Here is a 27,881-nt window from a genome sequence, read left to right as displayed (position 1 = left end):
TGAAAACTCGCAGTGAACGGAGACACGCAAGAGCAGCCCGGCAGTGACCCTCCGGGGCACCCGGCCTTTGGCTTCGAAGCCCGAGCTGCCCTGGCTGGAGGGATCCGAGCTCTCCAGAGAGCTGGGATTCCCGGGCTGGGACACTGGGAGCCTCAGGTGACCTCGGGGCATCTTGACGCCCTTACGGACTCGGATGGGGGACACAAAAAGATGCAAAAGCAGCTACAGAGGCGGGAGCCTCAAGTGCTGACCACTGGGAGCGTCACGGAGTATGATGGTCACTGGCCAGACCCAGTCCAGACGTCCGGGTAGACGAGAGAGAGAGAAAGAGAGAGAGAGAGAAAGAAGCACAAACACAATCCTCCCCCTTGGCCATCAGAGACACCTGCACCTTCCCTGGAAATCCGTGACTTCGGGGCAGGATTCAGCACCTGGGCACACCTTCTGGAAGGATCGGGACTTCACGGAGGCTGAGGAGGGGGCAGCTCCTCGTCTCTACCCTTCCCGGATCTTCAAGGCTCCTGGCCACCCCCCCCCCCGGAGGGGAGGGGAGGGGCGGGTGAGCAGGTGTGGCAGTGGTGGTGACACCAGAGCACCTAGGGGCCCGACAACATCCCGGGCCCAGGCCCACGCGCCTCCCTCGGGAAGTGCTCTCCGGTCAGCCTCCGGCAGCAGCTCCTGCCCAACCTCCAGTCCCATCGCAGAGGGATTCCCCCCCACCCCCACTCAGGGGCCTTGGGCCGTCACCAGGTGCCCTGACACCGCTCCTCACGTGGCCACAGAAGACACAACCCTACCACGGAGGGGTCTGGCCAGCACTGGTCCCCCGACCGGCGGCAGCTCCGGCGACGGCACGGCCAGAGCTCCACCTCCCAGGAGTCTTGGCAACACATTTGGCAAAACCAAAGGCCACTCTCATCAGGTCTCCGGCGCCCGTCGCCAGATCACAGGGTCCACAGAGGGGGCAGAGGAGGAGAGTAAACCGGCCCAGGCCACAGCCAGAAGAGTCCCGACGCAGGACTTGCTCCGGAACAACAGGCCCGGATCTCGGATGCACAAGGCGAGAGGAGTGGCCACTCCGGAGGAGGAGACGCGAGGGAACCGACCGGACAGCCTGACGCGGTGTGTGGCTCCCCACCACGTCTCTATCTGGACAAACCGACTCTGGGGCTTTCTGGGGAAATGCGATATATTCTGGGTGCTGGATTTTAGTGAGGAATTACCGTCCATCTGATCAAATGTGGAAAAGGAGTTTAGTTATAAAATGTCACTCTTAGAGATACTTAGTAAATATTTAGATAACACTAATATTTACTGGTAAATATTAACAAAAATTTCATAAAGTCATTGTTAAAGACAAAAAAGAGGTAGTCTCTAATATTAAAAGGATCAATTTGCCAGGGAGATATAAAAATTCCAAAAGTGGGGACACCTGGGTGGCTCGGTCGGTTAAGCCGCTGCCTTCGGCTCAGGTCATGATCCCAGGGTCCTGGGATCGAGCCCCGCATCGGGCTCTCTGCTGAGCGGGGAACCTGCTTCCTCCTCTCTCTCTCTCTCTCTCTCTCTGCCTGCCTCTGTGCCTAGTTGTGATCTCTGTCTGTCAAATAAATAAAATCTTTTTTTTTTAATTTTTAAAAAAATAAAATAAATAAAAAATAAAAACATGGACCAAAGGAGAATCTCAAAAATGATTTGAGCTGAATGACAATAAAAATATGACATATCAAAACATTATAATGCAGTTAAAATAGTGATTAGCGAGAAATTTATAAATTTAAATTCATATATTAGAAAACAAATGGAAAGCTATCTGAGCTAACATCCAAACAGATTAGCAAGAGAACAATTAAACAAAAAGAAAGTAAAAGAAAGAAAATAATAAAGAGCAGAATTCAGTTAAACAGAAATAAGTGTGCCATAGAGAAAATTAACAAACCAAAAGTTGGATCATTGAAACAATTTTTTAATTGATAAACCTTTTCTAGATAAAGAAAAATGAGAAAACACAAATATACAATATCGAGAATGAAAAAGGGAACATCATTACTGATTATACAGATGTTAAAATGATAAGATATTATGAACATCCACATGCCAATAATTTGACAGTTCATAGGAAATTAGCATTTTCCTTGATAAAAACAGCTTTATCAAAACTGACCAAAAACCTCAGAAAATCCGGGTAGGCTTATTTTTGGTTAAGAAATTAGTTCCATAACTAAAAACTTCCCACAATAAAAACTCCAGGTCTAGATGGCATCACAGATCAATCTTTCCAAACATTAGGAGGGAAAATATCTTATAGGAGCCTCTCGTTGAATAAGGAAATAGTAAACACTTTCAATTCTTTTTTTTTAAAGATTTTATTTATTTATTTGACAGAGAGAGATCACAAGTAGGCAGAGAGGCAGGTAGAGAGAGAGGAGGAAGCAGGCTCCCCGCGGAGAACAGAGCCCGATGCGGGGCTCGATCCCAGGACCCTGAGATCATGACCTGAGCCGAAGGCAGAGGCTTCACCCACTGAGCCACCCAGGCGCCCCCACTTTCAATTCTTTTTTAGGTGGTCATAAATTTAACACCAAAACCTAACAAGGACATTATAATAAAAGAATAGCACCGCCAATCTCATTCATAAAAAGAGGCATAAAAAGCCTAAACTTTGTAACTCAGATCCAGTTGTACAAAACAATACAATATGACCATGTGAAGTTTATTCCAGGAATATAAGGTTGGTTTAATATTTGAAAACCCATCAACATAATATACCACATTAATAGACTAAAAGTTAAAAATACATTATCATCTCAACAGATGCAGAAGAAAGCACATGATAAAATGTAATAACTACTCATTAAAAAATTTATCAGTAAACCAGGAATAAAAGGGAACTTCCTTTAAAAAGCCTAGAGCAGCAGCATACTTCATGGTGAAATATTGAATGCTTTTCTCCCCCAGTTTGAGAACTAAAAAAGTCCGTTAGATCATTTCTGTTCAACATTATGCTGACAGTACTAGCCAATGCAATAATGCAAGAAAAGGAAATAAAATGTCTAAAAACTGAAAAGATTTACAGATGATGACTGTGTATGTAAGAAATCTCAATGAATCTACTAGGTATTAGAACTAGTTAGCAAAGTGGGGGCACCTGGGTGGCTCAGTGGGTTAAAGCCTCTGCCTTCGGCTCAGGTCATGATCCCAGGGTTCTGGGATCGAGCCCCGCATTGGGCTCTCTGCTCAGCAGGGAGCCTGCTTCCTCCTCTCTCTCTACCTGCCTCTCTGCCTACTTGTGATCTCTCTCTGTCAAATAAATAAATAAATAAATCTTAAAAAAAAAAAAAAAGAACTAGTTAGCAGAGTAACCAAATGCCAAGTCAGTACAATAAAATTAATTGTATTTCTATATATGCAGAATAATTAGAAAGTGAACCTCAACAATGTCGTCTCTAAGAAACATCAAATATTTAGGAGTAAATCTAACAAAAGGAGTCTCCCATATCTGTACTCTGAAAACTACAAAACACTGTTGACAAGAATCAAAGAAATAAATGTTCCTGGGTTGAAAGACTCAATATTGATAAAATGTTAGGTTTCACACAAAGTGATCTATGAATTCAATGTGACCAAAATTAAAATCGTAGCAGGATTTGGGGGGGGGGGTTAAATTAACAATTTGATTCTAAAATTTATATGGTAATGCAAAAGTCTAAGAAAACCTAAATAAACCTTGAAGGACAAAGTCAGAAGACTTACACTACAAAATATTAAGACTTATTATAAAGCTCCCAGAATTAAAACAGGGTAGTATGGACTCAGGATAGGCAAAGAAATCAATAAAACAGAATGGAAAACAAAAAATAGGTCTAGGCCTGATTTTCCACAAAGGAGAGGTTGCAGGGCCCCCCTGGGTCAATTAGATACTCACACGGGGGAAGACTGAACGTTTGCCCGCCCACTCCTACCTCACTCCAGAGGAAACAGTCAATCCCTGTGAATTGTGGAGGTGAATATGGAATATTACATTATAAAGTTTCCAAAGGAAAACGGGATACTGTTTTCTGGACGATGGGGTGGATACAGCTTTCCTAGCAAGACTCAAAAGATCACTACCTATAGAAGAAAAGATTGACTATTAAAGGTTCTAACAGGAGCGCCTGGGGGGCTCCGTGGGTGAAGCCTCTGCCTTCAGCTCAGGTCATGATCCCAGGGTGCTGGGATCGAGCCCCGCATCGGGCTCTCTGCTCAGCGGGGAGCCTGCTCCCCCCCCCCCCTCTGCCTGCCTCTCTGCCTGCCTGTGATCTCTGTCAAATAAATGGATGGAATCTTTGGGGGAAAAAAAAAAAATAAGGTTCTTACAACTAAGAAGTTGATTTTCAGATGGACTCGGTAAGTGGCTGGAAACACCCGCCGGGGACCAGAAGGTCCTTTTAATCCATCCAACCCACAAAGAACTGATGTCCGTCCAGCAGCGGCCAAGAACTCCCACCGCTCAAGAAGGAAACACCACGACCCAGTCAATAACGGCCGAACGACTAGCGCGGACACTGCACAAAGACCCCCGAAAGGAAGTGGACCACCCAGTGCCCAGAACGAACGGGACGAGGCCCCCGCTGGCCCTTGTGGGGAAGAGCTGGGCCTCTCACCCGCGCGGTGGCCGAAAGCTGAGCAGGAGCCCGCCCTGGACCCCGCGAGCCCGTCCCCAGGGGCGCCCCGGCGAGGAGGGGCGCACGGGCGGGCGGGAAGGGTCAGGGCTGGGGTTGGGGTTAGCGCCGCCCGTTCACGCAGCTCTAGGGACGGGCCGGCCCGCGCTCCTCCGGCCCCGCGCCCGAACCCAAGCGGCGGACTCGCGCCCCTTTCCCAAGCTGAGCGCGGAAGCCGACCCTCCTGGAGGGCGGGAAGGTGGGGGGCAGGGGCCGGAGGGGCCGGAGGGGCCGGAGGGGCCGGAGGGGCCGGAGGGGCCGGAGGGGCCGGAGGGCAGGGGCGGGGCGGGTGCTCCGAGAAGGGGCTTCGCGCCCCGGGCCCCGAGTCGAGCCGCCCGCCCCCGCCCGTTCGCGCCTCGACCCCCCCCCCGACGGCGGGCGGGGACGACACTGACTGTTCTCTCCTCCGGGGTCTCCTTCCGGGGAAGCGGGCGGGAGCCTCTTCCTCTCCGCGGGCTCCATGCCGGCCCCCGGCGGCCGGCCCGTCCTCGCGCCCGCTCGCGCCCCTGCAAGGAGAGGGGGCGTCGGCGAGGGCTCCGGCCGGGCGCACCCCCGCGGGGCGGGGCGGGGCGGGGCTCGGCTCCGAAGCCAGGCCGGGGGAGCGCAGGGGTAGGGTCGGGGCAGGCGGCGGGGCGAGGGGCCGGTCCAGGTGCGCAGGGGGCGGTCCGCGCTCCCGAGGGCCGAGGCGGGCGGGGGCGGGCGGCCGGGCGTGGCACTCGGGTCCGCGCTCCGGCGAGGTGAGGGCGCGGGCGGGTCCCGGTGGGGCGGAGGCCGGGCGTCCGCGGAACAGCGGTTCTGGGCGTCCGGGAGGCCGGGGCCGGGGCTGGGGGGGTCCGGGGTCCCTGCGCTGGGGCGGGCGCGTCGGGGATCCCGAGGGCGAGGGCTCGAGCCGGCCCGGGCGCGGGGTCCCGTCCGGCGTGCGCAGGGGCACAGGGCCGGGGTTCCGAGGCGAGGGGGGCCGGTGCTCACCCGGGACCGGCCCCGTGGCGCGCGCTGCGCCCCCGCCCCCCGCCGCGCCGCCCGGCGTCCCGCGGTTGCCCGGGGCAACGGGCCGGGTTTGCGCGGCGCATTGTGCAAGCCGCGCCCGCGGGGGGAGCGGGGCGCGGGGCCCGGGGGCCGCGGCGCGGCGGCCGGCGCGGGGCGTGGGGCTGCGCGGGCGCGGGGGCGGCGGGGGGCGTCCGGAGCGGCTGCGGCGGGGCCGGCGGGGGCGGCGGCGCGTGTGGGGCGCGGGTCCCCGGGGGCCGCGGTCAGTGACGTCAGCGCTGGACCCGGAGCCGGGGCTGCCGTCTGAGGCGTGGGGATGGGGGCCGGGGCGCCGGGCCATGGCGTCCTCGGGGAAGGACGGGGCGCACCGCCCCCGATCGGGGTCACGAAGCCCCATCAGGCACAGGGCTGTTGGTCACAAAGACCCGCCCTGGCGGTCAGAGGCCCCCAAGTCATAAAGAGCGAGAGTCACAACCGGCCCCTGACCCCACCCCACGGCCCTCAGACTCTCGCTCCCGGTGCCCCACAACGGCTGGGCCGGGGGAGCAGAGACCGAGACGCAGTCCCTGGGGTGGCGATGCCAGGCAGGGGGCTGCACACAGGGTGTCCCCACGTGGGCTGCGGGCAACCACTGCCAGCGGGGCAGCTTTCCCGTCCTGGGGAAGAACCCGAGGGGGACTTTGTGTCCCCAGGGTCCTTCACGGGGGCCTCCCTTCCCCCCCAGTTCCAGCTGCACCCAGGGTCCCACACCAGCCAAAGTCCCTGAGCCCTTTTCCTCCTCCTTCCTCCCTTCCTCTTTGTGGAGGGAGGAGTAAGAAAGAGCCACCTACCCTATTGCTCCGAAACCTACCTATTATCTTTATTTGGTTTTAAATCATCTTTATTTTGCACTTAACTTCTCAAGATAGCCTAAAAGTGAGGTTCCACTCTCTGCATGAGCTGTGGCAGTGTGGGTGGGCAGTGCCTCTAGGCAGGAGGGGTGTTTGTGCCCCTTTCCAGGTGCTCACCAGTCCCCACCTCCACGTGGCCTCACATACATCACAAAAGAAGGAATGACCTCGCCTCCACCAGCCCTCCTTTGCTTTACCTCTATTTTTCTCACAACCTGGGCAAAGTGATCCCTGAGAGACCCAAAATGAAAAAGGCCACGTTTACATGTTAGCGTTTATTGTGCAGGAGATGCTGAACTACATCAGACGCAAATGAAAACAATTATAAATGTCTAAAACCCCATTAGCCTTCCTTCCTCAAGCTCTCTCCGAAATAAAGTACAAGCCAGCGCTAAGCCCCCAGGTGTCTGATGCCGGCTCCCAGACTCAGATTTTCTGTCCCCCGGACAATATCAGCATGGACTGTGCTGCTTTTGTCCCAGGCTCCTAGCAGAGCCCCTTGGCCTCCTGGCCTGGACGCCACAGGAAGGGGAGGGGACGGGGACTGTGGCTAGGGGACCTGTGCGCACGCGCACAGGTGGGTGGATGTGTGCACGTGCAGGAGAGAGCCATCGATGGCATTCAGAGACAGTCCACCTCTCCCGTGTCTCACCTGCTTTCTTCCTGTTTGAAAATGACCCAGGTCATCGTGAATGCTCGTGAATACAGGCGGCCAGTCCCTTGTGCTCGGAAATGAGAAACCAGGGAGGATCCTGGAATCCACGCCCCAGGGCCAGCCCCAGACAATCCTCACTACTGAGCCACGGTAGAGGACCTCAGCTCAGCAAGGAGCAAACCTTAGCACCTTCCAGCAGAGCAGAGGGCCGCCCCGCTCCTCCCACGGGAGGCAGAGGGGGGTCGTCTTGGGAATGAAAGCTCGGGCCCCAGGACAGTTCCTGGAACACTTGCAGAAGCCGCTGCCAGCTCGCGGCGGTTTGCCAGCACCGTCAACTGGGAAAAGGCAACCGGGCGTCCGGAAATCCTGGGCGCACCCCCAGGACGGGGAGACGGCGCGGACTAGTTTGGGGACACGACTTTAACGGAAGCAAATGTTCTTCTCACACCACACTGTCTCTGCGGTCAGGCAAAGGGGCAGGGGCAGACGGAGGAGACCCCCAGCCGGGGCCTGACCTCAGGCGAGTGAGGTTAGAAACAAGACCGGCTGGAGGCTGCGAGGCGACAGGCCCCGGGAGGGTTCCGGGGCGTCCGGCCGGCGTTGTGAGCCTGGTAATGGGAGCGGAGGCAGAAACCCTGACAGGGGAGGGGACTCACCGGCCTCGGCAAGGCCAGTGAGACCAGGAACTGGGGCCCAAGTTTGCAAAGCCTTGGACATGGCCCCACCCCGAAGAACACTGAGCTGTGGTGTGGCTCAGGTCGCGCTCCGTGTGGGTGCTGACGAAGGGCTCAGGAGCCGGAGGGCCCCTGGCCAAGGGCAGACCAGCACTGCTGGCGCGGGTCTCTGCGCCCCCGCCGCGACACAGACACCAGCGCCACGGAGCAGGCAGGGTCCTTCTGCCACGACCGGGGCGAGCAGAGAGAGGGCAGACACTGGGGCACATGGGCTTCACAGAGGGACAGCGGCCGTGCGCCCACGGCCCTGGGGACAAGGGCCTACCCTGACTCGTGAGACGCGATGGGGACACGCAGCTGTGCTCCCTTGTCAGAAACCACACTGGCAGGCTGAGCCCTGGTCCAGGCCCGTCTCAGGAGAGAAACCCCGTTAGACTCACGTGGGGCTGTGTGCGTCTGCTCAACACGAGCAGGCCAGGGAAGCCCGCCCGGAGCCGGAGGAGCGGACAGGGGCTGGCCACACGTCCCAGCCTATGGATCAGCCCTGGAGGGCCTGGCTCCGCAGGGGCCCAGCCGCACCTGCAGGCCCCACTGCTCACGAGGGGGGCGCCTCAGGGCCAGGAACCTACAGACCAATAAGCAGAATTAAACTACTCTAAGAGATGAACACTCCACCTTGCTGCGGGGCCTGGCTGGGCAGTGGTAGCTGGAGGACCACGAGCCAGGAGGGGCCCCGCTCCTGCCTTGGTCTCCCCAGCCCGTGCTCACTGGGCCATTTGCACCACGACGGCCCGCCAGGCTTTCTCCTTGTCGAACTCCTTCAGGGGGCCTCTGGACACCTGTGGCCAAACAGGCAGAGTGTTATTTCCCCTGTGTGCCCCCCCCACCCCCCGCGGCAGCAGGTAGGCGGGAAAGCTGTTCACTGGAGAGCTTCTCTCATCTGGGACAACACAGGAAACAGCACAGGACCCGGGCAGTGGGGAGGCCATGGACACCCCCGCCCCTCCACCTCCCACATCCCCCCCAGGAACACAGCCTGGGCAGGGGTGGGAGGACACTTGAGCATCCACCCCACAGACATCCCAGCGCCTGCAGCACAAGCATCTGCATACAGTAGGCGCCCAATAAACAGACACCACAGGAATCAACAGGGCGCCTGGGGGGGAGGGGACCAGCACCCCTGCAGAGAAGGGGCCTGAGGAGAATGCTTGAGGCCAAGGTCAGCAGATGGGAACAGGGAGGCCACCTGCCCGGCCCTTGGGCCTCTGGACCTGCTGTTTTGGAAACTGCTGGGAGCTCTAATTCAGCAGTCAGCACAGAGGTGTCCCCACCCAGACCAGGTGGATCTCTGGTACGTCCCGGGGCAACGCCATCCCATCCCTGCGGGAGACCAGCCCTCGTGGATAAAAACCAGGAGAGGACACCACCCGTGGATCTCGGTGAAAGAGAGCGCAGGGCAGGACAGAGGGCCCGGCTCGCTGAGTGGGGGCCCACGGCGGGAGCTCGGGCACGCACGCACAAAGGCCAGTCCACAGTATGAACACCTCACGGGGAGCACACTGACCCGCAGCCTTCCAGCTGTGCGGGCCTCGAGCCTGGCGGAGGGGCTGGCATGAGCCTACAGAGCCTGCTGGCCAGAGGTCACTGACGCCACACCTGTCGGGGTGGGCTGGCAGGACCACCCTGGAAGGGTGGAAGGGTGGAAGGACCCCCGCGACCTGCGTGGGTCCTGAGCAATTTCCCGTCCCTGTCCGTGTGAGCTTGGTGCACAACACCTTTTCAGGAACAGATGTGAGCACTGAGCCACCCCACCAGCCGGGACGGTCCCCGCAGCCGCTCACCTCCCCCGTGGGGCGCTCGGGCGGGCCGGCCTGCGGGGTGTCCCAGGACGCGGCCAGCTTGAAGCTCACGCACTGGATGACGGTGCCCGTGTTGAGGCCGGCCTGGAGCAGCAGCGCCAGCAGCAGCAGCAGCAGCAGCGCGTCGTGGGATTGCTGCGGGGACAGGGCGGTGAGCGGCGCTGCCCGCCGGGGCTCCCGGCCACCCCGGCCTGCTGCCCGCGTGGGACAGGCTGCTTCTGACGGCCAAGGGAGGCCACGCAGGCAGTGCCCGGGCCCCAGGCTGAGGACGGAGCTGAGCTACTGTGACTCGATCCAGGTACGAGCCCTTCTGCACAAGGATTTCTGTCTCACCAACAGGAAGCAAGGAAATCGATTCTGCCCTACGTTCTGCAGCCCTGGGTTTGACAGAGGACACGAAGATGGCTTTGGGGCTCCCCGCCTAGTCTCCCGTACCCCGACACCACCGCCCATAGAGCCCCATGGGACGCCATAGAGGGCGTCCCTGCGGGGTGGAGCCCCCGGCTGTGTGGAAGCCGCCCTGGGACGCCCAGGCCACGGCCCACGGACGCCATCCACCTTCCCTCGGAGCCGAGGCCGGCGGCTGCTGGAGGGAAGGGGTCTGAGGAGCGCCTGGCACCAACGGGGGTGGGAGGCAGAGGGAGCCTTGGCGAGCAAAGAATCCTGGGGCGCCCCCGGCCCTCCCAGCCCACGCGACCTTCGGCAGAGACACAAAACCCCAGCTCCGCACAGTGTCACTGTGGAAACGCCGCTTCTCAAGTTAACAGACAAATCTACCCACAAGCCCAGTTTAAAAAAAAAAAAAAAAAAGTGCCGCTGGAGCCCAGCAGCTTGATTCTAAAACCCACACAGAAAAACACACACACAACTGAGGAGACCCTGAGAAGCGGTGACAGGTAAGCAGGCAACAGGCCGGGTCAAACGTGAAGCCGGTCGGCAAACTTCCAGGACCGGCACCCCGCGGCACTGGCTATGTGTGAGAGCGGCGGGCGCAGAAACGGGCCGGCAGGGCCGGAAGCTCAGCTGCGGGCAGGCCCGCATGTCCCCGAAGGGCAGGGAAGGTGGACATTCTAGTCCCTGGCGTCTGACAGCCTCGTGCTCCAGGTCGGCTCCCGCCAGACACAAGCACCAGCCTGTCTCCCGGTGACGGAAACTCCAGAAGCAGCAAAGGAAGAGACGGACCAACTTAACGGCATAAACAGAGACGTCCTCAGGACAGAAGTCACAGCTGCCGGGCGGGGACCAGTGTCCGGACCCTCCGTTCCACAGCGCCGGTCTCCCAAATACCGGTCGAGCGCAAGACCCCCGGAAAGTGGGCAAGACACAGACACAGAGGCCCCTGGGAACGACAGGCCAGCACCGCCACACACAGTCCAAGGCCACGTGTGTCCAGAGAGATGCCCACGGCAGCCACACCGGCGCACGGCCTCCCCCGTGTGACAAAACCGGTGACGAGCCCCGGTGCCAGGCTGTGGAGGAACAGGTGCTCCCTCCGGCCTTGGCACATACCTCGATGGCGGGCGGGTAGTCTTTGAAGATCTCCAGGATTCTCATGATGCTGAACGACAGGTACCCGGAGGCGGTGAACAGCAGCGGGGACGTGAGGCTGCAGATGGCGATCAGCACCTCCACCTGCGGGAGAAGGTGGGTGCTCGGCTCCGCCGGGCCAGCGGGCCCGGGAGCCACAGCCGGCACAGGCGCGGGCGGACATCGGCGTCTGCATTCTGCCCGAGGCTCCTGTTAGGGTCTGAGCTTGGTCTCCCGTGAACTCCGGGTCCCCCCAGCTTCCTCACAACTACCCACTCTGTTGGGAGAGGGACACACACGCAGCTGGCCTCTCGCAGTGGCCGGCAGACTGTGCTGCCGGCTGGGCCGGGCCGCCAGGCACACGGGGGCTGCAAAGTATGAATGCGGGGAGTTCAGGCCCAAACTGAGTGTCTGTCGCTGTCCAACAGCGGGTCACCTGACAAGACGCAGGACGCAGGCTGAGGCTGGTGGGCCGGCATCCGCCCCGCTGAGCCCCAGGACTGTCTCCGGGCTCCCCCCCCCATTTCCGCAGACAGTCCCACCCTCCAAGCAGCACCCGCCAGGCCTCCCTGCCCACCCCGCCGCCCGGTTCCCGCTGCTGCCGCCCTGGGGGAGAGCTAGGGAAGGGGCCAGGTGGCCAGGCCTCACTTACCAGACACCTGCTGGGGCACTCGGCTGTGACGTGACTGGCAATAGCACTCGGGAAACACTAGGAGGAGAGAGAGCACGACCTCAGAGGGGACGGCGAGGACGGCTGCTCCCTGTGCTCTCCTGTTCCGGGGGGCCGGCGGGCTGGGGCTGGGATGGACGGGAGAGGGCCAGCCTCTGCAAGGCTGCGGAGGAGCTGGGGGAGCTGCCCCAGGGTCATTCCGTCGGCCGAGCCGGGCTGCCTGCCCCCAGCCGCTGTGTGCGAGCCTGCCGACGCGGAGACGTCCTCGGGGACCGCGCTCCACCGGCGCCCACCACGCAGCGCTCCCACGGGTTCAACAGTGCCGCTGCGTCCACATCCACCCCATCGCCCAGTAACATCCCGCTGTCTCCGTGACCCTGCTTTGCATTGACCAGAGACCCTCGCCCTCCACAGTCAGACGCGGGCGTTTCTGAAGAGCGCACCAGCTCGCTGCAGGCTGGCCTCGGCTGGGTGGACTCAGGGGCCCCCAGGACCACCCACGGCGCTGACTGCTCCATGGCGCAGGTGCCCTGCCCCTTCGGTGACACAGGGCCGCTTCATCTTACTGGAAGGGACGGATTTACTCTGACGCCATCTGGGTCACACAGTCCAGGCGGGAGAGGGAAGCAGGAGGACACGTCCTTCCCGAGGAGACCAGGGCTGGGCCTGCCGAGCTGACTGAGCCCGTGGACCCTAGTGTGTACAGGTGCCGGTTAGCCAGCCACATGCCCGCACGGGGAGGGACACACCCACGCCCTGGGTGGGCACGGCTCGGACCCCTGGACACTGGGAGGGTGTCTACGCCGGCTTAGGGCTCCTGCTTGAGAGTGAGCGGGACACAGGTAGGCGCTGCAGCGGGAGGACAGAGAGCGGAGCAGCCCTCTGAAGGCGCTGGTCTCGGTAGGGGTGTGGGCGTGGCTGCAGAGGTGAGTGGGGCGGGCCGGAGCCTGGGGTGAGTGTGCTCCGGCAAGCTCTCTGGTCGGAAGCACAGGGGGACCGCTGGGCGCAGAGCAGTTGCTTAGGAAGAGACTCAGTGGCCCCGGCATGCCGGGAGCAGGGCTCAGGTTTGCTGGGTGGTTCCTCCAGCCCCAGGCCCTGGACAGCGGGAAACTGGCCTGTGGCGGGGAGCTGTTCACACACACACACACACACCACTGGCCCAGGGACACCACAGGAACAGGCTCCCAGCCAGGCCCCAAGCCCTAGACCCCGGCCTGGTCTATGACCTTGGCCTCTCCTACTGTTCCCAGACCACCCCTCCCCACCAGGGACCACCCGTGATCCTTTCCTCTCTGCATTCCACATCTGGGGGCGTGGGGGGCACCTGCAGAGAGAGAGGCCCAGGGAGGCTGGTCTGGGGATGACGGCCACACCGTCCTCCCCACCTGCTCTCACTCCCCAGACTCCAGTCCTTGGGAGGTCCCTTGGCCATCATTCCCAGGGCTCGGCCAGGCTGGGCACAGGCGCCCACGGTGTTACTTTGAGCCCTGGGATGCAGCAGGACCCCAGCCCCAGCGTCCAGAGGAGACACCAGTCCCCCCTTCCCGCGGCTGAATGTGCAAACCGGCAGGCAGCAGCACCTCCAGGAGAACAGGAGGATGAGGCCAGGGATGCTTCCTGTGTCCTGTCCACCCACACGGGACGGCCCTGGACAGCAGGGTGGGACAAACCAGCCCCTCCTGCAGGCACCCCATGTGACCCAGGGACGTGGCAAAGCAGCCTCGGGGTGACCACATCTGGGAGCATGGGGCACACAGGGGTCGATCTTAACCATTCCACATGGCAGTGAGGAGCCCACACCTGCCGAGGCTGCCTGTGGGTGCAGATGGGAGACGCTGGGCCTTTCTGTTCGACACGAGCAACGTCCCCTGCTGTCAGTGACAGACTTGCTCATCAGACCATGAGGCCACCAGGGGTACTCACGGCCACTAAGATCCAAAAGAATGTCACTGAGAGGTGCGGCCCCGAGACAGCGTCGTCCACGTTCAGAGCAATGATGCCACCCAGGACGGCAGAGACGCCAGCAATCACCTCGATGACCTGGGGGGCAGAGCACGCAGGCGGGGTCACCCAGGCAAAGCGTCTCGTGTGTGGCCAGCGGGCAGGGGTGCGACTGCTCTAAGAGCTCGGGGCAAAGGAGCCAACACGTGGAAATGTTGAGGACCTCTAAGAGAACATGGAAAAACGCGTAGTTTCTAACTCAAAATTGGTGGGAAAAGGAAAAACGCAGAAGGAAGGACGACACTCCCACCCGTCAAAGGCAGGTGGGAAAGGCCCGGGAAGACGAAGCAGCGAGAAAACCGAGAAGGGACAAAACTCGGCACACACGTGGCCACACGGTGACGTGGGCTGCCCACGAGGGACGGCGTCCATGAGGCCACGGAGAGGACGGCAGTCCCACACAGTGCCAGAAGCACCCCCAAAAACAAGCGGGGCTGAACGTCGGGGCAAAAGGGCACAGCCCACAGGGCCGATGGCGGGAGAACCGGGCCACTGACCCGGTCAGCACAGGTTTTAGGGCGAACGCCGGCGGGGGACTTGCTAAGTGATAACAGAAGGCAACCTGCACGTGTCCAGACACCGTGACGGGGAGCTACAGAAACGAGGAAGGCCACGCTCAGAACGGAGGGTTATCAGACCAGTGGAAAACACCCAAGTCTGGAAACAGGTGACCGGAGAGGGTGGCCACGTCACCCCCTTCCAACCAGGATCCTTGTGAGAGGAAGGGGGTGAACCTGAGGACCGCCCCGGAGAGCAGGGGACACTCAGGACGCTGTGTCACATGACCCTCCCCACATAAATAAGTCCTCGGGCAGAAAAGGAAGTTTATCTCACCGAATAGGACTTTAGGACCCGGGCAGGAAAGGCCACTTCATACAGCATGTTGGCGCCGTCCGGCATGGGACCCTGAGAGGAAAAACACGTTTGGCTGCTGGCGTCGCAGGTGCCGCGGGGGGCGGGGTTGCACCCCAGGAGAGCCGCTGCCCCCGCTCTCCGCACCGGACCCCTGTGCTCTGAGGTCAGAGGTTCTCCCTGCCTATGTAAATGGGATTAGTCGCTGCGCTCGCCGTTTTCAAGGTAACACTTGCTGTAGACTTTGTCTCTGTGTGGGAAACGCCGGGCCCCAGGCCTGGACCAGAACCACACAGCGGGGAGGTCGCATCACACCTTCCACCGTGCTCCCTATGGCCATGAGCCTCGGGACTCCCTGGAGACGTGGGGCTGTGTGGGGCGCCCAGGGGCAGGCTCCCGTGCTGCCGACCTGTGCTCCGGGGCGCCAGCTGGGGGTCGTGCGCAGCCTGCGGCTGGACCCACCTTCTGCTTACAGGGCGCCTCGCTGGACCGTGCTGAGATGATCACTGTGGCCGCCATGAAAATCTCCAACAGAAGGAGCAGAATCAGATTGAAATTTATCTGCCAAAAGAGAACACGTGTCTATGAAACAGACTCCTCACTTGCTTTCCGTAAATGCAGACAATCTCACGGACAGGCTGAGAAGTCCGAGCTCCGCGCAGCCTTCCCGAGCGAGGCCAGAGGCGAGGCACGGGGGCCACACACCCTCTCGGACCCTGACTCTCTCTCTCTCTAAACCATTCTTAGCTCTAGGCCTGGACGTGGCGACCCCCGAGCTAGCCCTTCCTCAGTGGTTTGCCCCTCCTGGGTGTTTAAAGATACAAAAACTGGGACGCCTGGGTGGCTCAGTTGGTTAGGCGGCTGCCTTCGGCTCAGGTCATGGTCCCAGCATCCTGGGATCGAGTCCCACATCGGGCTCCTTGCTCGGCAGGGAGCCTGCTTCTCTCTCTGTCTCTGCCTGCCACTCTGTCTGCCTGTGCTCATGCTCGCTCTCTCTCTGACAAATAAATAAATAAAATCTTTAAAAAATAAATAAATAAATAAAGATACAAAAACTGAAGTTCATTTCAAAACTGGGAGCTTTTGCACAGCTCTATGCACGATGCCAAGAACTGAAGAGACGAGGGGCTTGGTGATGAGACAACAGTTCCACATCGTGACTGTGTCGGCCGCTATAGAAAACCTGTCTCTGGTAACAATCACAGAACAAAATGCTAAAAACAAACAAACAAACAAAAAAACCTAGTTAATAAATTGTAGGATATGCATGTAAGCTGGCCGACCTGGGGCCCTGGTCACCCACCCCTCTGTGGGGCTCCCAGCCTCGGGGCCTCCCTCACCCGCCCCTACCCCCCAGGGCAGGTGCCCCACAACCAGGGGAGCCCGGAGCCCGCGGACCGTATTCACGCGAGCCAGTCCTCGGCCTGTTTCCCTGCCTTGTCCGGACCTTCCCGCGGAAACCACAGGAAAGTCCCCTGCCCTCGTCCCCTCCCGCTCTGCCTCCTGGTGCTTCCCCGGGTGGCCCCCAGCCTGGGCACGGCCTGCCCCCCCCCATCCTGGGGCTGTGAGGGATGAGCTGGCTTCCCGACGGCGGCTGTCTCCTGGTTGCAGGCCTCCGCAGCCCCGGGTGATAATAAAACCACATCTAAAGTCAGATGAAGTTAATATGTTTGATCTACAGAACCCTACATGCAAAATAAAACAGACAACGTTTGTTCTTTTATATATTTGGAATGTTAACAGAAACTGACCATCTATTAAGCCACAAAATAGCCTAGGTAAATTCCAAAAAATCGACACTACAAGTTGTACATTCTGACTGTAAAAATAACATTAGAAAACAACAAATGGAAGGTTTTAAAAAATAATCCCATGGGTCTGTTTCATCAGGTTCCTGACAAGAAACCCAGCGATAGCCATGAGGAGGGACTGGAGGAACCCTACCAGTGTGGCAGCGACCAGTGAGGACCAGGGGAGGGAGGGCGTGGCCGCGAGAGAGGACCGAGCCCCCGTCCCAGCACCCCAGAGGGCTCAGATCCAGGGACGGACACACTAACCACTCACTAACAACCCATCTCCATCTCTCACGGGCACACGTGCTGCCTCCTGGCACAGACAGGCAGGCGCTGCGTGGGAAGCGGGTCTGGAGAGGCAAACGGGAGGCGTGCAAATCCCTAGAACCAAACAAGGATGAAATGCTACGTGTCGGATCAGAGGCAGCTAAGCCGGAGCTTGGAGACGGGGCAGTCGCACCCCAGCAGGCTCGGCTGCCAGCCCACCACGGATGCAGGGCTCCGACCCCCTGCTGGCCCACCCAGAAGCAGTCCCGGACACACGAGAAAGAGAGCGCGGCGACCACAGACAAACCAAAGCAAGAGCCGGCTCTTCGCAAGGACGTATAAGGCAGATACGATGAAGACACATGAAATTCTGAAATGAAGTTACACATGGCCGTCCAACTGGACAGCTATTGTAGAATGGAACTCGACCATTTTCTTACACCACACACAAAGGTAAACTCAAAATGGATAAAAGACCTCAATGTGAGGCAGGAATCTATCAAAATCTTAGAGGAGAACATAGGCAGTAACCTCTTCGACATTGGCCACAGCAACGTCTTTCAAGACACGTCTCCAAAGGCAAAGGAAACAAAAGCGAAAATGAACTTTTGGGACTTCATCAAGATCAAAAGCTTCTGGGAGGTGCCTGGGTGGCTCAGTGGGTTAAAGCCTCTGCCTTCGGCTCAGGTCGTGATCCCGGGGTCCTGGGATCGAGCCCCACATCGGGCTCTCTGCTCCGCGGGGAGCCTGCTTCCCCCTCTCTCTCTGCCTGCCTCTCTGCCTGCTTGTGATCTCTCTCTGTCAAATAAATAAATAAAATCTTTAAATTAAAAAAAAAAAAAGATCAAAAGCTTCTGCACAGCAAAGGAAACAGTCACCAAAACAAAGAGGCAACCCACGGAATGGGAGAAGATATTCGCAAATGACAGTACAGACAAAGGGCTGATATCCAAGATCTATAAAGAACTCCTCAAACTCAACACACACAAAACAGACAATCACATAAAAAAATGGGCAGAAGGGGCACCTGGGTGGCTCAGTGGGTTAAAGCCTCTGCCTTCAGCTCAGGTCATGATCTCAGGGTCCTGAGATCGAGTCCTACATCGGGTTCTCTGCTGGGCGGGGAGCCTGCTTCCTCCTCTCTCTCTGCCCGCCTCTCTGCCTATTTGTGATCTCTATCTATCAAATAAATAAATAAAATCTTTAAAAAAAAATGGGCAGAAGACATGAACAGACACTTCTCCAAAGAAGACATACAAATGGCTAACGGACACATGAAAAAATGTCCATCATCACTAGCCATCAGGGAGATTCAAATCAAAACCACACTGAGATACCACCTTACACCAGTTAGAATGGCCAAAATTAGCAAGACAGGGAACAACGTGTGTTGGAGAGGATGTGGAGAAAGGGGAACCCTCTTACATTGCTGGTGGGAATGCAAGTTGGTGCAGCCACTTTGGAGAACAGTGTGGAGATTCCTCAAGAAATTAAAAATAGAGCTTCCCTATGACCCTGCAATGGCACTACTGGGTATTTACCTCAAAGATACAGATGGAGTGAAAAGAAGGGCCATCTGTACCCCAATGTTTATGGCAGCCATGGCCACGGTCGCCAAACTGTGGAAAGAACCAAGATGCCCTTCAACGGACGAATGGATGAGGAAGATGTGGTCCATATACACTATGGAGTATGATGCCTCCATCAGAAAGGACAAATACCCAACTTTTGCATCAACATGGACAGGACGGGAGGAGATTAAGCTGAGTGAAATAAGTCAAGCAGAGAGAGTCAATTATCATATGGTCTCACTTACTTGTGGAGCATAAGGAATAACATGGAGGACATGGGGAGATGGAGAGGAGAAGGGAGTTGGGGGAAATCTGAGGGAGAGACAAACCATGAGAGACTGTGGACTCTGAGGAACAGACTGAGGATCTTGGAGGGGAGGGGTTGGGGGGTTGGGGGAGCCTGGTGGTGGGTATTGTGGAGGGCACGGATTGCATGGAGCACTGGGTGTGGTGCTTAAACAATGAATTCTGGAACACTGAAAAGAAATTTAAAAATTAAAAATTAAAAAATAAAAGAACTTGCACTTAAAAAAAAGAAGTTCTAGATCGCACACATAAAGCAGTGAGCAATGTTAGGGGCTATTATGTGCTGCTCATTTTTGAAAAACTGCATAATATGGAGAAATTTTTGATTAAAAGAGAAAAGCCAAACTTTGGCACAAGAAGAAACAGAAATTTGGGCTCCTGGGTGGCTCAGTGGGTTGAGCCTCTGTCTTCCACTTGGGTCATGGTGTCAGGGTCCTGGGATCGAGCCCCGCATCGGGTTCTGCTCAGCGGGGAGCCTGCTTCCCCCTCCCTCTGCCTGCCTCTCTGCCTACTTGTGATTTCTCTCTGTCAAATAAAGAAATAAAATCTTTAAAAGGAGAAGGAGGATGACGACGAAAACGAAGAGGAAGCAGAAACAGAAATTTGTTGCTAATAATGACGTTCTCCCTCAGCGAGGGCTCGGGATGGAGGCTCCACGGTGAGTTCTACCCAACCTTCAGCAGCAGTTTGCTCTGTCATGTCGTTCCTAAACACAGAAGAGACCACTGCTGCCTAGTTCACTTTACAGCTCCGCGGAAGAAGGAAGCACCGGCCATCTCCGCAGGTGGTGCGGAAATCCTGAACACAACGCCGGCGGGTCAGCCCATCCGAGTATCTACAGTAGCCCAGGAAAGAAGGCGCAACACCAGAAACACTGATCCGTCAAATAGAGCAAGAAAAGAGCACCTTACAGATGCAAAATCAAACTATGAAACTTCAACACCTGTTTTTTTTTTTAAGATTTTATTTATTTATTTGACAGAGATCACAAGTAGGCAGAGAGGCAGGCAGAGAGAGAGAGGGAGGAAGCAGGCTCCCCGCTGAGCAGAGCCCGATGCGGGGCTCGATCCCAGGACCCCGAGACCATGACCTGAGCCGAAGGCAGAGGCTTTAACCCACTGAGCCACCCAGGCGCCCCAAGACCTGTTTATATTTTTAAAATGAAAAGGTCATGGTAAACCAGCAGGTGAAGAAACGTTAACTTGGCAGAAGTTACACATCCAAAATGTAACAGGGAGTCTTTGGCTGCAACTCGCGTGGGGTCAGGAATAAGACAGAGATGCCCCACAGTTTCCCACGGTGCTGGAAACCCACCACAGCTCCTCAGAAAGAAGGAGCCAGATGACACGCTCACCCGCACATAAATCCCATACAACCCACAAAAAAACTGTGAAGGATAAGAAAGTTCAGCAAAGTTTCCAGACACAAAATCAACTGACGAAACACCTTCTTACTTAAAAACCACACAGTGTGAACATTCACCCAACTGAGTACCCAGCAGCAAGGGCCAACCTCCTGGTTGATGACACGGGACAGGGTTGCTTGGGGAAGCTGGGGACGAGCACACAGGAACTCACCTACCATCTGTTCAAATTATTTTGAGTCTTAAAATATTTCCAAATAAAGAAAAAACTAAATCCCTATCTTTGTACTCCATTAATCCATCTGAAAATGTCATTTGAAAAATAAGATACCCTACTAGCAACAAAACCTGTAAATGATGTAGGAATTACTTGCCCAAGATGCACAAAACACTGAGGCCCTAAGGACGGACCCAGAGGATGATCTGAATCCATTGAGAGACCATGGAGGCCTCTGCGCGGGGTGATTAACAGACCGAAGAGGCCACTGCTCACAAAATTATTTTGTAAACTTGAAGTGACCACAACGCATCCCGGGACACTTGTTGAGGGACTCGGTAACCCTGTTCTGAAGCACCCTTGCAGCCCGAGGGCTCGGCACTGTGGGAGGGGAGGAGGGTGTGTGGCGCCTGGTGTGGCCCAGTAACAGATGGGGTGGGGATTTACTGGGGGGGGGTGCTGAGGGGGACAAGGGGCAACTGTCAGGACAGGGAGCTCCGGAGCTCAGGAGCTTCGGGAATGAGACAGGGGGAGGGAAGTCGTGAGCGGCTGCCCCTGGGGTCCTCCCCGAGCATAGCAGACCAGGGAAGCTCACGGGGTCTGGGAAGCCTGAGCCCTGAGCAGGGGTGTGAGAGCCGGGCTGCCCCAACGCGGGTGTAGGAGACCCTGCAGAAGTGCGTCCCCGTGGGCCCGCTCCTGGCAGGGGGCAGGGAAGCTGAGCCCCCTGGACCCACCCCAAAGAGTGCGGGGAGACGGGACCCCCCGGGGACACCGCACAGACCCACAGGGGGCTGAACAGGGATGGTGGGGGCGGGTGGGCTGTCTTGCACACGCCCTGTGGGGACGTCAGACATGCTCGCCCAGGGCCAGCCGGGAGGAGGTGTGTGGGAACCCCGAATGGCACGTCCCACCTGCAGCTTTCTATTTCCCTGTGTGTGCGCGTGCGCACTTGTGTGTGCATTTGCAAGTACGCATATGCGAGTGTGCACTTGCGCGCACGTGCCCTTATGTGTTCAAGTACGCATGTGCAAGTGTGCGCAAGTACGCGTGCCCTTGTGTGCGCGTGTGTGTGCAAGTGTGTACACGTGTGTGCGCGCGCACGTGCAGCCCCAGACCCTGGTGGTTCGGGCATTAGAGCCACGTGTCTTCGGTGCCACAGCCCACACTCCCAGTGCGCTGTGGCCCGGCCTTCAGGAGCCAAACCCCTAAAGGCCTGGTTACCCCGGATTCCCGCGCGGTGGCCCAGGCTGGGTGGAGACCAGAGCTCCAGCTCCAGGGCCGGCCGCGCTGCAGCCACGGGCCACGCCGGAGGGGAAGGCTGGGTGGCATGGGGCTCTCCGCCTTGCTTTACCCAGTGTGTGTGTTGGGGGGGCACTGTCCAGGGACACTGAGGATCTGCTTCGGTTCGGGGTTCTGGGCACCATCCCCAGGGCTGCCAGAGCCCCACTTCCTCACTGGGTGCACACGTGTTTCCCCAGGGTCTGCCCTGCCTGGGGCGGGGGGGGGCAGAGTCCCCTCCCCATGTGTGTTTCCTCAGAACACACGCAGACACCAGACAGTTTCCACAGAACGTGGGTCACCCGGGGTGGGGGGGGGCAGGCTCCTTCTGCCTCCGGGGCTCCCAGCCACGCGCTGCTGGAAACGGCGCCTCCCTGCGGCTTCCCCTGACCTCCTGTGACGGCGGCGAGGCTGAGAGCGCCTCCAGCCGCCCAGGGCACCGTGCTTTCCTCCTCGGTGAGGACCCTCTCCCACGGACCCGCAGTGGGAGGGCCCCCACATGCCCCGGTCGGGGTCCAGCAGCACCAGTGTGTTCCACGTCCAGGGCTGCTCCGGAAGCGGGGGTGGGGGCTGTTTAAGAGCTCCTGGTTGTGGGGTGAGTCCCCAGCTGTTGTCCAGGGGCTGCCATCCCTGGCTCTTGGTCACAATCGTGCTGGGTCCCGCTGCCGTCACGAGGTGCCCCCGTGTGACACGTGCTCCTGGCAGGACTGAGCTAACAAGGGCATCCCGGTTCTCAGTAAGAGTTCCCCATCGCCTACAAGTCAGCCTCACAAACCTGATCTCATCCCAGGACCTTCACATTTAACTCCATAAAATGCTTTTGGTATTCGAATTACGGTTTCCAAAATGTTCTGTTGCTGGTACAATTGTATGCTGATCTTCACGCCCAGCAACCTTGCTGCGTGTGTTGAGTTTAAGGTCAAGTCAGTGGGAATCCCCTCATCTGCAGACAATGGCGACAGGAGTGTCCCTGCCAGGTCCATAGGACAGTGTTCGTGTGACTGCCTCGGGGGACTGGCCGACACTTCCTCGGGGCCACCGCACTCTCTTCCTGCCCTTGAAAAGAGGGAGTTCAACGTTTCCCATAAAACAAGGCATTTCTGTCTATTTTTTTGAGGGGACCCTGACGAGTCCTCTCTTGTGGGACACTCCCCTGGTGTCACAGCTTAAACGGGGAGGTCTCTCCACTGTCCTTAGTGGCACACACACTAACAGTCTCTCCACTGTCCTTAGTGGCACACACACTAACAGTCTCTCCACTGTCCTTAGTGGCACACACACTAACAGTCTCTCCACTGTCCTTAGTGGCACACACACTAACAGTCTCTCCACTGTCCTTAGTGGCACACACACTAACAGGGCACCTTGGAATCAAGAGCATCACAGATTTGACGAAAAACATTGTCAAAGAGACTTTTAAGACGTTATCAACAAATCCACGGACCCAGCACAACAGTCGAGAAAAGACCACTCTCAAACGCAAAAATAAAACTCCAGCCTTGCCAGACTCCAGAGCTCGGGCGCGCGGACCACGTGGCTTCTGCACCGTTGCAGCCCAGCGGCCACCCCCTCTCAGGCCCAGACTCAGCGGGACCAGAGCCCCCGGCCCCCGCGGCAGCAGGAGGACCCGCCGCCCCACCCGGGGACTCACGTCTATGGCTGAGGGCTTCACGACCAATTTGCATCCAAACCAGATCAAGCAGGTCGTGGTGATGGCGAACGTGGACACAAACAGGATCTGAAAGTTGGGGATCTGGAAAACAAGACGGGGGTCACTCTTCCGAGCATAACTAAAAACTAATGGTATCGTTGCACCAAATTCCAGGTTATTAATTAAAAATCCCCAGGATGTGCCACATGAGGACGAGCCAGGGCAAGGGCAATGGGGTGGCTCAGTCAGTAGAGCGCCGGACTCCTGAGTTTGGCCACAGTCCTGATCTCACTGTCCTGGGTTCAAGCCTCGCGTTGGACTCTGTGCTCAGTGCGCATCTGCTTGAAGGCCTCCCTCTCCCTCTGCCCCTCCCACCCTGTGCTCACGCATGTGCACACACACACTCTCTCTCCCACTAAAATAAATCTTAAAAAATTTTTAAAAAACCACAACGAGCCAGGGAGGGTGCGCTGCAGCCCCTCGAGGCCGGGGGGAGGGTACAGGAAGCCCTGTTGTGCGGGGCACAGGGGCTGCTGGCAGTGCAGACGCCCCCGTCCACGCGTGTGTGCAGACACACGCACACACGCATACGCATGCACATGCACACATGCACACAGATGCACACGGATACACACATGCACACACAGGTGAGTGCCCGTCAGCCCTGCAGGCGGCCTGGGCCTCCTTCCCCATCCCCCACCCGGCACGTCCCGCCCTCAGAGGCTCCCGCACAGCTCAGAGCCGCGCCCGCAGAGCCCGCACGGAGGCCTGGACTCACCGCTCTGATGTTCCTCCGTGAAACCCCGAAGCTCACGATTGCTGAGGGAAGGCACTGCAAAGAAATCCGAGCTCCGTGAGCCGCGGCCAACCCCTGCCGCCCTCACACCTGCAGCACTCACACTTTCAAATGACCCCAGACCTGCCGGCCAAACGAGGGCCGCCCGTCCGAGGCACAGGTGTTGGCAGCGGCGCAAGGTCTCAGGGCTTTGAAAACAATTTATTCTGGAAAAACTGTAATTTTTCCGAAGGAACAGAAAGGGCAGAAAACGAAAGCTATTCGTGCTGAGCGCACTTAGAGCCAGCCATCGCCAGCTGCACGAGATCGAGGTTGTCCTGGCTGGAGAATTACCCCAGAAGGGAAACTCATCCCGTGTGAAAAAGTGGAAATGTTCAGGAGTCCCAGAGCCCTGAGGAGGTTCTTGTCGGAGTTGATCCCCACGGAAGTGGAGGAGGAGGAAGAGGGCAAGCGTGGGGGCAAACGTGGGGTGTCAGGGTAGTGGGGAGGTGGAGGGAAGGGCACCAGGCTGGGCACTGTGGGTGCCAGGTGTCGCCCCTGTGGATACCAGGGCCCCCGCAGACCCCACGAGCTACGGGGACAGAGCCTGCAAGGGTGGAGGGGGAACTGGCAGGAGCACGTGGCTCGTCTCCCCAGCCTGTCACTTCTGAGGGGGAAGGGTACCACCAAGGACTTTGCTGAAATGTCCAGCCCAGGTCAGTGCTGCCCGGGAGCATCTGGGCCAGACAGCACTGGGACCCCCAAGAAGGGCCACTCCAGTGGTGAAAAAGGGCCACCGAGAAGGCCCCAGAGCCAACAGCAGGGAAAGGGTCCAATTCTCTCAAGGAGCTTTGTCCTATGGGAGCGGAGGCCGGGCGTCCTGCCAGTTCAGGGACACCCGAAGCCGTGTGCAGCTCTTAGAAACCCAAGCGCCGTGTCCTGCCCGGGAGTCTGCGGCGAGAGCCTCAGACGGGCATCAAATTCTATTTGACTCTGAAGTCAGAAGGGGAGCAAGGGACAGCAACAGGCAAATCTCAGAGCCACCAACTCCGCCACACGACCACAAAGCCCGGCACAGGCGGGGCGGCCGACGAGCGTGCTTACCGAGCCTGCCGCGCAGCGTAAGTAATCCATCTCCGAGGGAAACACGTTCCCCAGGTAGAGCGAAAACCCCGACGTCACAAGCAGACAGCTCTGCAAAACAGCAGCACCGCTCAGGGGGCGAGACGGGCCCGCTGGGCCACGAGGCCACTCGACCACGAGTCCTCCGGCCAGGATGGCCAGCGTGGTCGCCAGCTCCCGCCACACCCAACTCCTCCCTTTCTCTCCCCCACAGGGTCAGACCGAGTGGGCAGGGAGACGCCTCTGTCGGAATCTTGAGCAAGACACGGGGCTGCCCCTGGACGCTCGCTCGCCCCAACACGCACAGATCCAGGAGCCTTAGCATCCCACCCCCGGGGCCAGTCTCGGAGGCCGGGACACAGCGCCATTCTGCGCTCTCTGCAAAGCTGGCCCAAGCGGACAGCCAGGAAATGACCACAAGGCCAAGGGTTTCCCGGCTGTGAGGGGCACCCGGGCCTCACGGCAGGCCTGACAGATGGAAACGTCGCCAAGGTTGAGGCTCTGGGTCTGGGCCAGGGTCGTGTGTGCCCCACCGTGATGGGAGCGTGGGGTCCGGGGGCCTGGGAACAAGGGAGAACATGGTACTCGCCTGCGAGGAGCTACTCACCCCCATCAACACGGAGAGGACCCACGTCTTGTGGGTGAGGCACGGGGGCAGCCTCGTGGCCAGCTGCAGCTCGCTGGGCTTCGCGTCGGGGCCGTAGCTCCCAGCCTCGGGCCGTGCCCGCTCCAGGGTGGGCGTCCTGTCGTAGCTGAGCTCCTCCCTGCCCTGCTCCTCCCGTGTCATGGTGCTCGGGCCGCAAACCGCGGCATCAGAGGCCACAGGACCGCGGCTCCCGGGTGCCCTCGGCTGCCACTGACGCACCAGCAAGAAAACGATCGTTGACTTCAGCCGCTCTGAAGAGTCGAGTTAGAGGAAGCTGTTCTCAGTAAAACAAGTATCGTCCGTAGGAAAATGCTGTGAACCTGAAGAGAACAAAGACCCCTTCAGCCCCCAGTGCCCCAGCACTGAGCGGCCGCCAGTGCCCCCAGGACGCGGGCCCCCCGTACCCCCACCCCGCACCCACAGTAGCAGCCCCGCGCCCGCTCGAGATGCCCACCGAGCCGAGAGCCCGAAGGCGCCCACAGTGTGGCCGGCGCGCTTACCTCCAGAGGCTCCGGCCCCGTCTCCGGGGAGTCAGCAGCCTTGGCTTCCAGCAACCGCTATTCACGGAGGAACAAAAGTGTGGCAAAGCCCCGCCGTCGCCTCCCGAATTTCAATGAGACTCGAGAGTGGGACGCTGAGCTTCTGGGGCAGTTGTGTAAGGGCGAGGGCATCGGTGCCAGCCAGCTCCAATCGGGGCCACGGCGGGGGGTGACCGCCCACCTGCAAGCAGTGTCCGGAGCTCGGAAGCCGGGTGGGGTTCAAACCAGGAGCTGCATGTTCACACCCTCTCGGGCAGCTGGTCCCACGCTCTGCGACCCCAGAGGATGACCCGTCACCACGGTACACGCACACGAGTGCCTTCAACGCAGGCAGGGCCCTTGACCTGCTCAGAACGGGGACTGGCTGGTTCCCAAGGCAGCTCGGCGCTCCCACGGGCCCTTTATTTCTGCTCACTGAGCAAAGAGAAAGGACGGGAGTTTCCTTGCCTGGAGACACTGGCGCCCTGACAGTCACTCTTTGTGGACACGGAAACCATAAAATGGCTCAAATCAAAGCATTCTGAAAAACTAGCTCCTCCAACTGCAAATCCACACGGCGCTGAAGCAAGGCGCGGGTTCTCGGTAACGGGCTGCTCTATTGTCCTCCTCACCCACCAAGCAAAGATCAGAATTTTCTCCAACAACCTGGCAAGTCAAGAAGGGATTTCGAACAGGTTGAAGACTCTCGCGAACTTCTTCACTGCCATTTTGCTTGTTCTGGTTTTCAGTGAGAGACGGGCTGGGTGGTGCAGAGGGAGAAGGAGAGCGAACTTCCAGCAAACACTGAGCAGAGCAGGGAGCCCGACGTGGGACTCGATCCCAGGACCCTGAGATCATGACCTGAGGGGAAACCAAGAGTCGGACACTTAACTGAGGGCACCACCCAGGCGCCCCTTCCCGACCGTCTTCTGGATAACTGAATTAGAAGGGCTCTAACGGGATGGATGGAACCTTTTGTGTTTTCTTTTGAAGAAAAAAGTCAAGCAGATTTCAGCATTCCTGCAGCTTTCCAAGGTGGTTCCAAACAAAGAAACGGGACCGGGCCGCCTCGAATTGGAGACTGTGGAGCAGCTTCCTCGAGGCTCCGGACTCGTCGTGCCCTGAGAAGTGCGTCCTTGTTTCCGTTGGCAATGCCAGTTTCCAGAACATATCGTGTTTTCTCACACAAACTGTTGTTCCTAAAATACCCTCCCTCCCTCGTCTGCCTGCTGAGATCCCACTCCTGTTTCAACGTTTTCACCGCCGTTCAGCAGACACTGACAGACTGGACAGAGTAGACCGCGGTCCTTCCCACGCAGAGTTCACGTTCCAACCGGCGCACGGGAGCGCACCAAATAAACAGTGTGCTCGGTGGCAGGAAGTACGTCAGGGAGTCAGGACGGGCCTCAGTGAGGAGGAGGCAAGGAGTGGAGTCTCACCAAGAGCAGGAACAGAGGTGCCACATGGGCAAAGGTCTCAAGGTGGCCAGGCTGGAGGACGATGGGCCCAGCCATCACATGAGGGACGAGGCCGCTGTGAGTCTGCCTTGGAGACAGACCTTCTGG

General features: G+C 58.3%; 2 protein-coding genes across 7 annotated transcripts in view; both read right to left on the bottom strand.

Moving 5' to 3' along the window:
- Window positions 1-6,078, bottom strand: part of TTLL8 (tubulin tyrosine ligase like 8) — a gene marked incomplete at both ends in the record, with an annotated part of 47,810 nt that extends 41,732 nt beyond the window's left edge. The window contains 2 exons of the mRNA XM_080811842.1: window positions 5,093-5,203; window positions 5,667-6,078. Of these exons, the coding sequence (XP_080667968.1) occupies window positions 5,093-5,203; window positions 5,667-6,078 (523 nt within the window). The remainder of the gene's footprint in view (window positions 1-5,092; window positions 5,204-5,666) is intronic.
- Window positions 6,079-8,664: 2,586 nt separating this feature from the next.
- MLC1 (modulator of VRAC current 1) lies at window positions 8,665-25,939 on the bottom strand (the record flags this gene model as incomplete). Of its 6 annotated transcripts, none has more annotated exons than XM_080812161.1 (11): window positions 8,665-8,739; window positions 9,742-9,894; window positions 11,269-11,391; window positions 11,939-11,995; window positions 13,880-13,996; window positions 14,792-14,863; window positions 15,272-15,370; window positions 23,256-23,357; window positions 24,034-24,087; window positions 25,135-25,224; window positions 25,760-25,939. In XM_080812161.1, 11 exons carry the CDS (start codon window positions 25,937-25,939, stop codon window positions 8,665-8,667), a joined length of 1,122 nt encoding a protein of 373 aa, XP_080668287.1. The 6 variants fall into 6 exon arrangements, with proteins under 6 accessions (XP_080668287.1, XP_080668288.1, XP_080668289.1 ...); XM_080812162.1 differs by having other exon boundaries at window positions 11,272-11,391; XM_080812163.1 differs by lacking the exon at window positions 11,939-11,995.
- Window positions 25,940-27,881: the final 1,942 nt, after the last annotated feature.

The sequence above is a fragment of the Martes martes genome, assembly GCF_963455335.1.
Source record: "Martes martes genome assembly, chromosome: 8".
NCBI lineage: Eukaryota > Metazoa > Chordata > Mammalia > Carnivora > Mustelidae > Martes > Martes martes.
The sequence above is the reverse complement of the archived record's forward strand: the minus strand, read 5'-3'. Positions and strand labels throughout refer to the sequence as shown.